We start from the raw sequence: 16,348 nt of genomic DNA on the forward strand, positions 1-16,348 counted from the left end.
TAACACTGATTAATTAGATAGCAATTCATGGAAGAAACTCATTCCTTCAAAATGGGAAAACTCATTCCTTTTTTAACGTAATGAAAAATACTGAGGTTGATGAGCAGAGAAATTCATAGTAAAAAAATAGGGTATTATGTTTCCACGAGAGCAACATTTATTAAATTGTAGAGCAAAATTTTAAAAGTGTGAAAAGATACCAGTAAGACATTATTCCACTATTTTTTCATGGATCTCACATTTAACGAATCTTCTTTCCTGTCAGCTTTTGACATTACTTTTTTTTTGTCCTGAGAGGTGCTTTCTCCACCTTTATCTCTCATCATAGACTGGCAAGACATCAGGGATTTATTTGTCTGCCTTCTTTCCCTGTCTCCCGTGAGTGCTTCAGCAGATCCCTTACCACCAGTTGTTTATTCAGTGTTGCTCTGTGTTTATTGCTGTTGTGAAGAGAGTCATTGTTACATCCTTTACGATAATTACTTTTCAAAGGTTAATCATGGGTTGCTGAGCCACTCTTTAATATATTAGAGCCTATTATAGGCTTGAGGCTGACTCTACTCAACAGATTAGATATTTACGCATTGAAAGGTAATAATGCTCAAAAATAAAAAAGCAAATAACAAAGGATCTTTTATTTAATATATCTGCAGTTTCTTCCTCATTCCCAACCCTGTGTGTTTGGTGATTTAGCTTCATGACTATTTATTTAGCAGTTAGTTTAGTTAGAACAGAAGATACAAAAACATGTTCCTGCCTTCAAGGAGATTGTTACCCAATGTGAAAACTAACTAGAGTGTTGATGTAAGTAGCAACATAACTGCAGGGATTCACCCATTGAGCAAAGTGTGTGTGTATATAAGTTGTGGTGCTGGCATTAAGAAGTGGTGGTGGCTGTGACTAGAAAAACTTAATTCACATTGAATAGCTGGCTTTGACTTGTCGTTTGCTGTGTGAAGTACTCTAGATAGGGAATATCTAGGCAAGATGCCCTGTGAAAGGACACTAAGAGCACAGAGTAATTAATATATCCTGATTCATTTGTTGGGTTCCATGGAGGTTTGAGGTAATTAAGAAAGGAACAGTCAGCTGACCCTTTAAAGCTGCCTAGGGTTTTGCTAGCAGTATAGGAGAATGGAAGGTATTTCATATGAGGATAGTGTGAAGAAAGCAGAGGTGGTGCTGACATACTAGGCCTGTTGGGAAATAGTTTCATTTGACTAGAGTGGTATGCTCAGTTTGGGCATAGTGGGAAATAAGATGTGAAAAGCGGATTGATGATTGTTTATGGAGAATTGTAAATACTAGCCCAAAGATTTAGACTTTGGGCTTTTTTTCCCCACAGGTTAGTAACATGGTCAGTGTACGTAGGGCATGTTGGAGAAGAGAGACCCTGGGGGTAAGAAGACTTATTACTGTTTACAACATCCACACTTGAGTAGCATGGAAGGCAGGGATGACTGCATGAGATTTTAGGATGGAAGAAACACACTTTAGAGGCCAGCCTGGTGGCATAACGGTTGGGTGTGCGCGCTTTGCACTGGTGGCCCAGGGTTCCCAGGTTCAGATCCTGGCCTTGCACAGACGCACCGCTTGTCAAGCCATGCTGTGGCTGCGTCCTGTATAAAGTAGAGGAAGATGGGCACGGATGTTAGCCCAGGGCCAGTCTTCCTCGGTAAAAAAGAGGCGGATTGGCATCGGATGTTAGCTCAGGGCTAATCTTCCTCACATACACACAAAAAATAGGACTTAAAACATGACTGATAGGTTATAAGGGATAAGAGAGAGGTACAGTGTATGTCAAAATGGAGTTTATGGGAGAATAGTTTTGTCATACTGTTTTGATTTTAGGGACTGATATTTTTTTCATAAGTTTTATTCGGCTGTGATTTATGCCTGCATAGCCTCAAGAACAGATCAGGAGCCACTAGAAAACTTTATTTTTAAATCAAATCTTGTGAGAGAGAACTGGAACATCAGAGAGCTTGAAGCATCTCAAAATTAGAACTATCCCTAAACAATAGACTATGGTTCTTGTTGGTAAGCATGGTAAAGATAGAAAAATTTTTACCCATTGTCTTCTTCACTTAGTTAAAATCTATGCTATGCTTTATTTTTCCTTTTTCTATTCTTACTTCAAAAATGTTTTTTGAGGGGGCCAGCCCGGTGGTATAGCGGTTAAGTTTGCATGCTCTGCTCTGGCAGCCCAGGGTTTGTGGGTTCGGATCCTGGGTGTGGACCTACGCACCGCTTATCAAGCCATGCTGTGGCAGGCGTCCCACATATAAAGTAGAGGAGGATGGGCACGGATATTAGCCCAGGGCCAATCTTCCTCAGGAAAAAGGAGGATTAGCATCAGATGTTAGCTCAGGGCTAATCTTCGTAAAAAAAAAAAAGTGTTTTTTGAGCCTACTACAAACCTACTTTACATAAAGAAACTCTAGGCATGCTGACACAATTTTTAATAGAGTAGGGGGGATATAATCCAGAGGACTGGTACTGGGAATTCACTTCTGAGTTATGAGTACCTGCCTTCTTTTGGATCTTCCATCAAAGCTACATTTGGTAAACCTGGCTCTCAAAGAAGAGCTGGATCCAAGTAAGAGAAAAGGAGACCTAGCGGGTTAGTCAGGAATCTCAGGTTAAGCCATTCTTCCTTCACTACCTGGAGATCATCTGTGCACACTGGGGAATGTTTTCTCAAATATATCTTTAAAATGAGAATGGGGTGGAATTTGGTTCTTTGGGGGTGAAAAAAATCTTACTCTTTTTGTGTATAAAGCACAGATATACATACAGTACATAAACAGATATATACAATATCTGTGCATTAAAATTTCATGGAGAGAGGCCATTAGGAAAACAAGGTTGAGAAACACTGCATTAGATTAGGAGTTTTTTGGGGGGTGGGCATCATGTTTTCCTTAAACCAAGAACTAAACCTAACCATCTGACAGAAACTATTTTGGTACACCAATCAAGATATTTTAATCTTTTACTGTTTCATTTCACCAAGGGGATTTCTTCTTGATCCTGTTGAACCCAAGTTAAGAGTTGATTCCTAACAATTTGTACAAGTCTTTCACCTCCTTGGTTAAATTTATTCCTAAGTATTCTATTTTTTTGTTAAGATTGTAATTGAGATTTTCTTAATTTCCTTTTTGGGTTATTCATTGCTTGGTATATGAACATAACTGATTTTTCTATGTTGATTTTGTATCCTGCAACTTTGCTGAATTCATTTATTAGTTCTAATAGTTTTCTTGTGGAATCTTTAAGGTTTTCTACATATGAGATCATGTCATCTGCAAACAGAGATAATTTTACTTCTTCTTTTCCGATTTGGTTGCTTTTTATTTCTTTTCCTTGTCTCTTTGGCCATAGGATATTTAACATGATCCAAGATAGACGAAAAATAAAAAAGATGAGAATTCTTCTGAATATATCAATTTTTATGTAGGAGCTACTTATTTTAAGGTAATACCTATTACAGAACTGTTCCCCTGTGTTTATTTTTCCAGATGAATTTAATTATATATTTTTTTATGTTAAAAAAAAGATTCACTTGGTATTACCAAGTGAATTACATCTATTGCCAATCCTCCTCCTTTTTTTTTTTTCCCCCAAAGCCCCAGTAGATAGTTGTATGTCATAGTTGCACATCCTCCTACTTGCTGTATGTGGGACGCCGCCTCAGCATGGCCGAAGAAGCAGTGCATTGGTGCACGCCTGGGATCTGAACCCGGGCTGCCAGTAGCGGAGTACGCACACTTAACCGCTAAGCCACGGGGCCGGCCCCCACTTAAGGATTTTTAAAATTGTGTCTGGTTGTTTTTTCATTTGATTTTTGTTTGCTTGTTTTCCAGGAACACAATCATATATGTTACAAATAGTGAGAATTTTGTGTTTCTACAATTTATAGTAACTTATTTTTTTCTCCTGTGGGTTTCAGTTGCTTAGTACTTCTAGAATAACTCATTAACTCGTTTTCATATTGAGTGTCCCTATTATGTGTTGGAGACAGTGAATAAGTAAACATGTAGTGTGTTAGATGTGATAAGTGCTACGGAGAAAAATAAAGCGGAGTAAGGATGTTGTGATTGTGGGTTGTTATTTTATGTGGGGATATCAGAGAAGATCTCAGCTTAAAGACAGCAGTTGAGTAGAGCCCTGAAAGAAGTGGGGAAGCAGACCACCTGGGGGGAAAAGAGCACATTAGATAGCGCAAATAGAAAGTGCCAGGGCTCTGAGTCGGGAGCTTGTTTATGGTATTCCAGGGAAAGCAAGGAGGCCGGGATGGCTGAAGCAGATTTAAGGCGGAGAATAGTAGGAGAAATAGCGTAGAATTACAAATAACAAATCATACTGGATGGTAATAATAGCAGGTAGTAGGTATTGAATATTATGTGTGAGGCGTTATTCTAAGTACTTAACAAATATTCTTTTATTTAATCCTTACAATAACCTTAAGATGGAGGCATGTTATCTCCATTTCACAATGAGGAGCCTGAACTCAGAGAGAGAGAAAAAATGAATTTGCCCAAGATCATAAAACCAGAAAATTGTAAAACCGAGTTTTATAGTTCAGTATTTTAATTCCAAAGTGCATGTCCTGAATCATAACACTGTGCTACATATGGTAAGTCCAGTAGCAAAGTATAGATTTAATGTTAAAGAAATAAGGGACTATTTAAGGTTTGACTTTAAGCTATTGTAGTTATTATTATATGCATTTTATGTCCCATGTAAGATTCATAAAGTCAATGAAAGTCTTGTTCATTTCTGGAACTCTATCCATAATCTCTAGTACGTTCTCTTTTATGTCATCATATTAGCTTCTCAGTGTACAGTCATTGTTGAATGTCTTCTCAAGAGATAACATCCTAAGAATAACTAATCATCTTTATCCAAATTAAAGCATTAGATATTTTCACAAATAATATATATACACAAACGTACACTCACACACATATCTCTTTACAGAATTATAAGCTAAAATGTAGACCTATAACAGATTAAGATGACTTGCTTTTAAAATCTTCAAAAATGATAATTAAAAAGTATTTTTAATTCTAATCTACTCTATTGTTAGTTACCATGTTAAATAACTATTGATACTGCAAAGAATTATTTCATTACAATGACATTTGTCGAGATGCTTCTGGAAAACCATGTCAGTTTATTAGGGTCATGAAGATGTTAAACATTTAAGAGAGAGAAATGAAAGTTACTAAAGGAAAATAAGAAAACAAAGGGTAATTGAGTATGGTGACTTGTAAACTCATGTTTACTTCATAGGGGACAGAACTAAGGAAACAGAGGATACACGGTTTGCAAAATGGACCAAGGTTTGGTTCCCTGAGGACGTGAATATACTGGTCTGTTGGTTCACCTTCCAATAGAGATAATGCTTAAGTTTTCCCTGTTTGATTTTCATATAACCTCTACTTTCATTCATTGTACAGACACACGTCAACTGCCTTCATACAATGACTTGGACTTAGATACATAAGCTGTTAAACAGACCAAAATGGTAGTGCTACTTCTCATCCAATAGTTCTGTTTTGACGGCTTCACCATATTTATCTGAACAACAGTGTTTATATAATTATTTATTTTATTGAATTTTTGCTGATTATTTTATTTAAAAAATGAGTGGATAGTATGTTAATTCAAAACACTTGTATTAATGATAAGAAGAGTAGGTCTTATAAACTTAGTACAGTTGACACCAGTGAAAATAACTAGGCATACCAAAAAGGCAGTCAGTTGGATATCCATTTGATTTAAGATTATATACTATTTTGTCAAAGAAAAAGTAAAGAATTTTATGAAATGTTGGAAGTACAATGGTTGTCACTTTGTATCTAAAAGGCAAAGAGGTATTAGGGATTCTGTGTTGTATTGTAGTTTTCAGGGAAAGACCCACTGCCATAACATTCAAGTTTCCTCTTTTGCTTTCACAAATTTGACTAAATACAGCTATTTCCAGAAAAGCATTGTATACCAAATAGAGGGAAACGCCTATAATCTTGTTCATTGTATCTATCATTGTCTCTATTCTTTATCTATTAAATAGAGGTATAATGCAAAGTGAAATAAGTCAGAGGGAGAAGGTCAAATACCGTATGATTTCCTTCATTAAGTAGTAGATAATAACAACAATAAACAAACACATAGGGACAAAGATTGGATTGGTGGTTGGGGGGGGGAGCGGGGGAGAGAGGGGGGTGAAGGGGATGGTTCGGTACATGTGTGTGGTGATGGGTTTTAGTTGGTGTTTTGGTGGTGAACATGATGTAATCTGTGCAGAAGTGGAGGTGTAGTGATGTACACCTGAAATTTTTACAATGTTGTAAACCAATGTTACTGCAATAAACAAAAAATTTAAAAAATAATAATAATAAATAAATAAATAAATAAATAGAGGGACTGAGTCTCTTGTTTGCTAGTCCAATAAAACATTTGCGAAGCACCTACTACGGTTTGGAAAACCTTTTTTGTAAATGGATGGTAATACTTATATCAGCTTAGGATGTTAACTACTGTAATAACTAAACTAGAACACATCAGTGGCTTAACATAATAAAATTTTATTTCAAGTTTATGTAATAGTTCAGGGCAGGTACTCAAGTCGTTGGATGACTTTCTTCCTGTTAGTGACTCAGGGACCCATACTTCTTGCATTTTCTGGGGCCTCACAGTGTTATGTAGCCTGCTGATCAGGGAAAGAAATAATGAGAAAAGAACACATTACTTTTGCTCACATTTCATTGGTGAGATCTAGTCTCTTGGGCACATCAATATTCACATTGGCTGGGAATTGTAATCTTTGACTAGATAATTGCCTCCCACCAATAACGAACGTCTGTACTATGGAAAGGAGAGCCCAGATTATTTGTGAATGGGTAGCCAGCTCTGCCACAATAATAATAATGTTGATAGTAATAGTGTATTAGTTTCCTATGGCTACTATAACAGTTTACCACAAACTTGGCTTGAAACAGCACAAATTTATTCTCTTAAAAGTTCTGGAATTCAGAAGTCCAAATTGAGTTTCACTGGGTCAAGATCAGGGTTTCAGCAGGGCTGTACACCCTCTGGAGATCCTAAGGGAGAATCTGTTTCCTTGCCTTTTCAAGCTTCTAGATCTGCATTCCGTAATTCTTGGCCCCTTCCTCTATCTTCAAAGCCAGCAGTGTAGCATCTTGCTTTAGATCTCCCTCTGCCTCCCTCTTATAAGGACAGTTGTGATTATATTTAGGGCCTACCCAGATAATTCGGGATAATCTCCCTATCTCAAGATCCTAAATTTAATCACATCTGCAAAGCCCTTTTTGCTGTATAAGGTAACATTCACAGATTTCAGGCATTAGGGGCCATTATTCAGCCTACTACAAATAGTTAACATTTATGGAACGCTTGATATGTGTCATGTGTATTCTGAGAATTTTGCATGTATGAGTTTGTGTTTTTCTGCTTGTTTACTTGGTTTATTCATGATCTGCTCTACTTGTAGGCTTGCTTGTTTTGCTCTATTAGGCATTTTTGGTTTTTTGTCTTTCACCATATTCTAGAAGATGTAGTCTTCATTTTGATGTCTAAAATTTTTATCAAAAAATCCTAGACTCAGAATTGGAAAGAATTTTTAGAGGTTATCTAGTCTAACCATCCTGCTGTACAGTATCCAATTAAGTGTACTAGGATTTTGGGGGGGTGGGGGGGGTGTCTGTTAGTTTATTCTTTGGGATATATTTCTTGAGCTTTGAAGAAAGTCCTTTAAATCGACTGTGAGGCTCCTTTGGATTATTAATGTGTTAAACTCTGCTTTCTTTTTGCCTACCTAAATCTACCTTTTTCAAAATCAAGTTGTGGATTTTTTCCCCACAAAAATGTTGAATTTAATTGGGCCATTCTCATAATCATTTGGAGATGACTTAGGGAAAAAAAGGATGCACTCTGGATCAACAACATTTCATGGGGAAGTAGTAGTTGAAGACTTAAAGGCATTCATAGGTTTTAGTTAGAAAGCACAGGAGTAGAAATAAGCAATTAATTGTCTAAAACATGCTTATAACTGGATGAAATTAAACCAAAAGCAGATATTCCTGATTTAGAGTCATCATGTAGATGAATTATGTGGTATCATAGATTCATTCAGGCAACAGGTTTATTGATCACATATCAGGTGCTAGGGATTCAAAGATGATTATGGCATAATCCTGTCCTAGAGAGCATAATATCCTAGTGAGCACATAGACATATAGACGTTGTGCAGTGTCATAAGGGCTGTGATAGTACAAAAATCAGTGTAGAAGTTGTGATGCTTACAGTTGTGAGTAACAGAAACCACAACTCAAGGTAGCTTAAACAATACAGGGAATTTGATGGTCATGTAAGGTATACCTGAAAATTACAGAGACAGGTGAGGCTTGCTATAGTAACTAAATTACGTCATCACGTGCCTTCTTTCTTCCCTCCTTTTCCTGTTTCTCCTCAGTGTTTTCTGCAGATCGACTTTTTTCTAAAGCTGGCTCCCTGTGAGTTTGCCTGATGACTACTAACAACCACAGGGCTACCTCCAGAAAAAGAGCTGCTGTCTTCTAACCATCAAACTCAAGTTTACTCTGACTACATCAGCTTTGATTTCATGCAGCCGTTTCACCAGATTGGGGAAAAAGTATAATTGAGAGGCAGGTGAAAAAGCAAAATTTAGACCTTTCAAAGAATTTAGTGTATCCCTGAAAATTGGTCTTAGTCTCGTTATGGCTTTATTATTCAATTCTAACTTGGATTTTTCTTAATATACTGAAAATCAGGAATTCTTAATGGTCCAAAGTGAACTCAGAAGATCCTAGTTCAGTGATTTTTCTTCTGAAATTTTGTAGTTATGAAAATGTCCTATTCTCTCTTTGGAGATCTTTGATTTTGTACTCACTTCATTGCAGAAATTAAGAATCTGACATACTATCTCTTCTCCATTACTTTTTTTTTTTTTCATTTTATTTATTTATTTTCCCCCTAAAGCCCCAGTAGATAGTTGTATGTAATAGCTGCACATCCTTCTAGTTGCTGTATGTGGGACACAGCCTCAGCATGGCCGGAGAAGCGATGCGTCAGTGCGCGCCCGGGATCCGAACCCCGGGCTGCCAGCAGCGGAGCGCATGCACTTAACCGCTAAGCCACGGGGCCGGCCCTCCATTACTTCTTCCTTGTAACCGGGGCAGTAAGGTGGTTTTGATATTGGGTTTAGGTGGATCGTGTTTAGGCTACTTCAAGTCTCAGCTACATTTACAATAGGAAAATGCCAAGGCCAGAAATATCAGGGCTTGCCATAACAACCTCATACTTATTATTTGAGCAGTAATTTGGGAAACTTTCTATTTTTTACTTTGCCAGTAATATACATTTAATCAGGCTACTTATAGTATATAATGCTTTAAAAACTGAGTTATTAATTCAAAGCTACTTTGATTTAAACGTAAGCACTTCCATTTGTTCTCTTTCTGCATCGTCTCTGGTTTGCAGTCACTGCAGTTCTGTTTCTCTGTATGACAAATATTCATTCAGGAGCCATAGCATGTGACACTGCTATAGGATTGCCAGATCTTATTTTGAAGAATTTGGACAGGTAGGGAGTAAAAGGAGAGAGATTATTTGCTAGTAGTCTGACCAGGCTTAAATACAATCCCATTCTGCATCCCAGCACACTTGGAACAAGGCACTCCAATACAGGATAAGCCTGTGTATGTGGGTCATCTAGAAACTGAGTACTGCCAGAATATAGGCCTCTCAGCTCTGCAAAGAGCCTGTGGAGGTACATTTGACACACGTTATATAAAGGTTCCTGCCCTAGCTTAAAAAAGAATTACTTCTTTGTGTTGAAATTATATTAAATGTTATTTGGTAATAAAGGAAAAAGTAATGTGTGTTTTCTAGTGAATTATATGATGATTATGTCCAAGGCATAATAGTAATAATAACAAATGCATATATAGTGCTTACTCTGTGCCAGGCACTGTTCTAAGCATTTTACATGTATTAACCCATTTAACCCTTCCAACAACCCTATGAGATAGGTTATCGTTATTATTATCCCCATTTTACAGAGAAAGAAATTGGCACAGAGAAGTCAAGTAACTTTCCCAAGTTCACACAGCTTAGGAAAGGACAGAGTTGGGATTTGAATCCAGATAGTCTGGAATCAGAGTTCATGGTTTTAATCATTGCACTTTACTTTCTGTCAAGAGAGGACTGAAATTGTCATTAAAAATAATATCAGTAACATTATTATGTTTTGAAACAAATCAACATTTTGAAACTTACCTACTAAATATTCACCGTGCTTGTTTTTTATTCTAGGAGAAGACTTTGCAGTTGTGCAGCAAGAAATTATTATGATGAAAGACTGTAAACACCCAAATATTGTTGCTTATTTTGGAAGCTATCTCAGGTACATTGTTTGTTTCTCTTTTGAAAAACAATAATGATTTTCATCACCTAATACATTTAACAAAATAAAATTAGCTCTAATACTTTGTTTTGTAGTTTTCTTCATGCTTTGAAGATGGGATATTTTCATATGAATGGGATTTTTAATTATGACCAGTTTATGTTAATTCTGTAACCAATATCGTAGTCTGTGATTTATCTGTTGTGCTTTTGAGAATTCTGGATGTGGTTTCAGTGAGGAAGCTGGCAAGTAAAAACTGATTTTTATGGTTAATCTTTCTGTGGTAGACTAGACATCTAAATACACCACTCTGTTGCCCCTTTCTTCTAGACTTGGATAAATTTAGAAAGTCAGGAGCATCTCTTACTGTTACGTTTTTATTAGAAACTTTTTTTTGTTTTGTGCTTCCAGCCTCAGAATATTGCATCATCCCTTCCCTTCATTTTGTTCAAAAGACTGGGAACTATAATTATTTCACTAACTTCTTATTTTCCCAGGTCCTAAAGTGAACTTAGAAAGACTGTGAATTTGCTGCCTCTTGTCTTAGTTTGGTAGGACCAAGCCTGGTTCCCCAGGTCATATTTCATAGAGGATCCCCTCAGGGTCAAATCTTGTTCTTCCTTTCACTTCTATATGCAATTGTGAGTTAGCACTATGACCTAGTTGTTTTTTAAGGTTCCTTCCAAAGGGAGGATTGGAGAATGTTTTCTTATGTATTAAAAACTCTTCAGTTTTGTTCTGATATAGTGTAGGATGTATAAGAATGTAACTTATTGCAGCTTCCATTCTTATATGATCCAAGTATAAAATACTTTTCCTCTTCAGATGTTGGCACAGCAAATGGAAAAGAGTGGGGAATTCTGCCCTCTCTTCTTTACAGCTTGTGAAAAGCTAATTGGACCAGCTCTCCTTGATTCTAACCAGTTTTGGACAGCTTTGATTGCCCCACCTTCGTTAAGGTTGAAGGGTGGGTTTAATGGAGACTTTAGTTCACATAGGGACAGGTACTACCTCCAGGTCAATGACTATTACACTTTTTGAATGGGTTCTTTAACAGCCAATTTCAAACTACTTTAATGGTGAGTAGTTCAAATAGCAACGGAACACAGACAGTTTCTGCATCAATTTATGTTTTATGGACAGACCCAGCACAAGTATCTACTGTATCAGCTTAAAGAAACAATCTCTTAAAATCAGGTAAGTTGGGGCCAACCTGGTGGCATAGTGGTTACGTTCACGTGCTCTGTTTCGGTGGCCTGGGGTTCACAGGTTCAGATCCCAGGCATGGACCTATGCACCTCTCACCAAGCCATGCTGTGGTGGCGTCCCATATATAAAATAGAGGAAGATGGGCACAGATGTTAGCTCAGGGCCAATTTTCCTCAGCAAAAAGAGGAAGATTGGCAACAGAATTTAGCTCACGGCCAATCTCCCTCACCAAAACAAACAAACAAACAAATCAGTTAAGTTTATGATACAAATAATCGATTACTACCAGTACGTTGGGAGCCAGCCTGGTGGCCTCGTGGTTAAGTTTGTGTGGTCTGCTTCGGCGGCCCGGGGTTCACAAGTTCGGATCCCAGGTGCGGACCTACGCACTGCTTATCAAACCATGCCGTGGCAGGCGTCCCACATATAAAGTAGAGGAAGATGGGGACAGATGTTAGCCCAGGGCCAATCCTCCTCAGCAAAAAAGAGGAGAATTGGCAATAGATATTAGCTCAGGGCTAATCTTCCTCACCAAAAAAAGAAAAAAATCATCACTTCAAAACAATTTGTTTTATTGTTATTGGTCCTAATAAAATGACCTACTTAGACTCAATTAGGAGAAGCATTACAAAGTTTTTCCCCCACAAGGGCAAACAGGTCTTTTCTTCTTCTTTTTTTTTTTTTTTTTTTTTTTTTGCTGAGGAAGATCAGCCCTGAGCTAACATCCTCTGCCAATCCTCCTCTTTTTTTGCTGAGGAAGATTGGCCCTGGGCTCACATCTGTGCCCATCTTCCTCTACTTTATCTGGGACTCCACCACAGCATGGCTTGACAAGCAGTGCGTCGGTGCGTGCCTGGGATCCGAATCTGCAAACCCTGGGCTGCCAAAGCAGAGCACGTGCACTTAACTGCTGCGCCACCGGGCCGGCCCCAAACAGGTCTTTTAAAGAGTTTTTGTGTTTCCCTTTGGTCTAAGAGTACTTCTCAAACATGCTTGAGTCTTCTAGAACTGTGGGACCATCCAAAGCCTAACCTGTTATTCCAGGATAGCTCCATCCATTTATATGGCAACCTTTGTATGGTGAAAAGAACATGGTCTTTTTGCCATAGAGACAAAAGTATATTTGATAGTTAAGAGCTTAAGTTCTGAAGTCAGATTGTTTGGGTTGGTTGAGTCCTGACTCAATCACTTATTAACTGTATTTGACTTACGGTAAATTACTTAACCACTCTGTGCGTTCGTTTCCTCATCTATAAAATGGGGATGATAATAATAGATAGGTGATGGGATAGCTACAAGGGTAATGGGTAAATGCATGTTAAGTGTTAAGAACAGCACTTAGAACATAATAAATGCTTAAGTACCATCGTGTTACTGCTTCATTTGTCTTTTCAACAACACTGTTAGCAATATTACTCTGGTAGATGTTATTTCCATTTTATAAGTAAGATGCTTGAGAGAGTTTAACATCAAGTATTTAGTTTACACTCGCATTTCAAGTTATTGACAGAGTAAGGTTCTAGTTCTTTGTATGATATTGTGCTCATGGATCACATGACTTTTGACTTAGCCTTTCTAACTTCCTTGCCAAAAGAGCCAACCAAACAGACTTCCAAAGGCCCTCCCCACCCCACCCCCAAAACAAACAAACAAATACTAAACTGGACATTTGACCTTCTGGGTTATTTAGGGAAGAGCCTTCCCATGCAGGTTAGGCAGCAAAATGTTTGATCTTGCTACTCACCAAAATACAGAATTCTTCTTGGGTTTGTATCCATTTTTGTTGATAAGTCTTAGCTGTGGCTTTAGGGCAAAATACCACAACTCTTTAGTAAGACACCCATTAACCTTCACTTCTAGGCATGCTCCAAGAGAGCCAGTTTGAGGGTGTGCTTAACAAAAATTATACTTACTTGTAGATTTCAGGAAATGTGTATTCTGACTATATTTTGAATATCCTTTTTTGAAAGTGAACTTTTTATATTGAAGCATATAACGTACATACAGAAAAGTGCACAAATTCGTTTTGTGTATAGCTCGATGAGGTTTTTTCAAAGAGTGCTTTTATTTTAATCCAAATATAAGAATACAAAGAGCAAAACTGCCCATAAACCAAGATAAAACAGACAAAATTAGAGTCATTTTTTCAGTAGAGCTATGTTTGTTTGGAGTTGTATGATCTAAGATAGGAAATATCAGTTTAAGTAGATGATTTCATTGTGTAACTGATGTAGCTGATGAAAGTGATATGAAAGCAGATGGTAGTATAATATAAAACAGCAATTAATCCTCTTTCTCTAGCTCTTTTATAGAGATTCTTCCCTTATTCTTTAATTAAAGTCCAAACTCAGCCAAATTTGGAGTATGGAATACTAATTATTAGACTTGTAGGGTGTTAGAGCTGCAGGGGACTAAGAGATCTTGTCACCTAGCCCACTCTTTTTTCCAGATGAGAAAATGGAGTGCTGGATAAATGACTTCATTAGGTTATCCACCTACTCATTGTTGGTGCTGGGATTTAAACCTGGCTCTGCAGATACCTAGTTCGCTGTCTTTTTGGTGTACTGTACATATTACTTAGCCCGGAAGGCCAGATTTAGTCTCAAAGGGAACCTGGTTTCTTGGATTCTTTCTCCTTACTGAATGATTTTTTATAAAAGGCAAGGAACTTCAACCCCCCTAAAATATATACTGTTCGTAGCAACTTTCTTCCATCGTGTTGCTGTTATAACCTATTAAAACAAATTTAGACAAAAAAATTGAGAAAATTGGGTTAATGTGGTTTGACTATTAATAAATATTCCCCTCAGGGAATCAGACTTAACCTCTGAATTTACTGAATAGGTGACCAGCGTATAATTATAAGTTCAGAAGCCTATTTTATAACAGAGTAGCTATGCTCACTTCTTAAAGAAATAAATACTGAGACTGAGCTCCTGTAAAACAGAATACCTAGCATTCTTCTTAACAGGGCCTTACCTACTCTGCTCTTCAGTATCTTTAAAAGCCTGTGTTTATTAAGTGCCTAATTACACATACTGTACAAAAAGAATTGGGTAGACAAAACTTTTCCCTGAAAGTGTAAAATTTGAAGTAAATAGTCCTGGTTTGGTGTGTATTTTTATCTGTATATGTGTGTGTGTGTGTATTTATAAAGCAACAGATTGAAATCATCGTAGACCTATTCTTTATTCCCAGTAGAGCTTAACTGTTGCTTCTTTTAAGCAAAGAATGGTTTTAACTTGAGCTTCCTTCTAAGCCTTCCTTAGCCCAGCATATCTTTTAAGAATAAATTAACAAAATGGAGACATTTCTCTCCAGTTTAAACTCTTAAAGCTCAGGTTGCATAATAACAAATGCTCCTCAAAAGATAAGCCAGTAGAAGATCAGGTCCGTACAGTAACAACAGTTTTATTTAGATCAGATATTTTAAACCCTTGAAATACAGAGTACTAGTTTAGATGAGTATAATTTATCTCATAATAATAACATATTTGTAAATCACCATCATTTACAAAGTGTTCTTAATTGTTTTTTAGGATATATAGAGTGTTGTATTGATTTCTGAAGAGGTAAAGATAGATAAAACATAGTCCCTGCTTTTAAGGAGGTTATAATCTAATAGAAGAAATAGACATGAACAAATAATTGCAATGTAATATGCTAGGAGCATTAATAATTTCGATGTAAGACACAAAGTGGTAAAGAAGGTAGAATATCTAATTTTGTCATAGTAAGGGCATCAGAGAGAGTTCTATGAATGATGTATTTCCTAAATATTGGGTGCTAAAGGATTAGTAGGCATTTACTATAGTGTGTGTATGTGTGTAGATAGTGTGTGTATGTATGTGTGTAGAAAATTATAATTTCTGACAAAGGGAATGCATGCATGAAAAATCATAAAGTATTCAGGAGATAGCTAATATAGTCTCAGAGCTTGAGAGGAAAGGGTATAGTTGCAGTAGGTAAGGCTGTGAGGATGTAAGCAAAAAAGGAACCTTTATGCCTTAATTAGGACCTGTAACTATTGAGCATACTTGTTGACAGGTTTTAACACAGAGGGTAGTATATTCTGTCTGGACTTGGGGTATAGGGATTTAGACAAGGAGTTCAGTTAAATTTATTACAATAATCCAGGAAAGAGATGGTAATCGCTTGAGTTATACAGAAACAGAGAGAGATTTTTTTCTAGAGCCAGAGACAGGGCTGGGGAGGAAAACCACAGGATCTTAACTGGAGGTGCCTTTTTGAATGCTCACACAATGAAAAGAAAGATAACGGTTAAGTCACTTTAATTTATACCTAGCTACTGTTTTTTTTAAAAAAAGAAACTTTTAATTTTGGAATATGTTAGATTTACATAAAAGTTGCAAAGATAGTACAGAGAGTTCTCTGAGTATCATTCACTCAGCTCTCCCTAATGTTAACATCTTACGTAACCATGGTACATTTGTCAAAACATTGGTACAATACCATTAGCTAAACTAAAATCCTTCATCCGGCTTTCACTGTTTTCCACTAATGTTCCTCTTTTGCTTTTAGTTTTCTGTTTACACTGATTCAAACCACATCATTCAAATCCTTTCCTTCAATGGCAGTAGCGGTAGTAGTGATAGTAGTTAGTTCAAATGCCTTGGAGGGTGGTTAGCAGCGTCGCTGGCCTCTACTACATGCCAGTAGCATCTT

The 16,348-nt window shown here is 37.1% G+C and overlaps 1 protein-coding gene across 5 annotated transcripts in view; it reads left to right on the forward strand.

Moving 5' to 3' along the window:
• The window catches only part of MAP4K3 (mitogen-activated protein kinase kinase kinase kinase 3), a 200,310-nt gene that overhangs the window by 95,087 nt on the left and 88,875 nt on the right, over positions 1-16,348 (forward strand). For all 5 annotated transcript variants that reach the window (XM_058551375.1, XM_058551376.1, XM_058551377.1 and 2 more), the window contains exon 3: positions 10,363-10,453. In XM_058551375.1, coding sequence (XP_058407358.1) covers positions 10,363-10,453 — 91 coding nt within the window. The remainder of the gene's footprint in view (positions 1-10,362; positions 10,454-16,348) is intronic.

The sequence above is a fragment of the Diceros bicornis genome, chromosome 12 (genome assembly GCF_020826845.1).
Source record: "Diceros bicornis minor isolate mBicDic1 chromosome 12, mDicBic1.mat.cur, whole genome shotgun sequence".
Classification (NCBI taxonomy): Eukaryota; Metazoa; Chordata; class Mammalia; order Perissodactyla; family Rhinocerotidae; genus Diceros; species Diceros bicornis.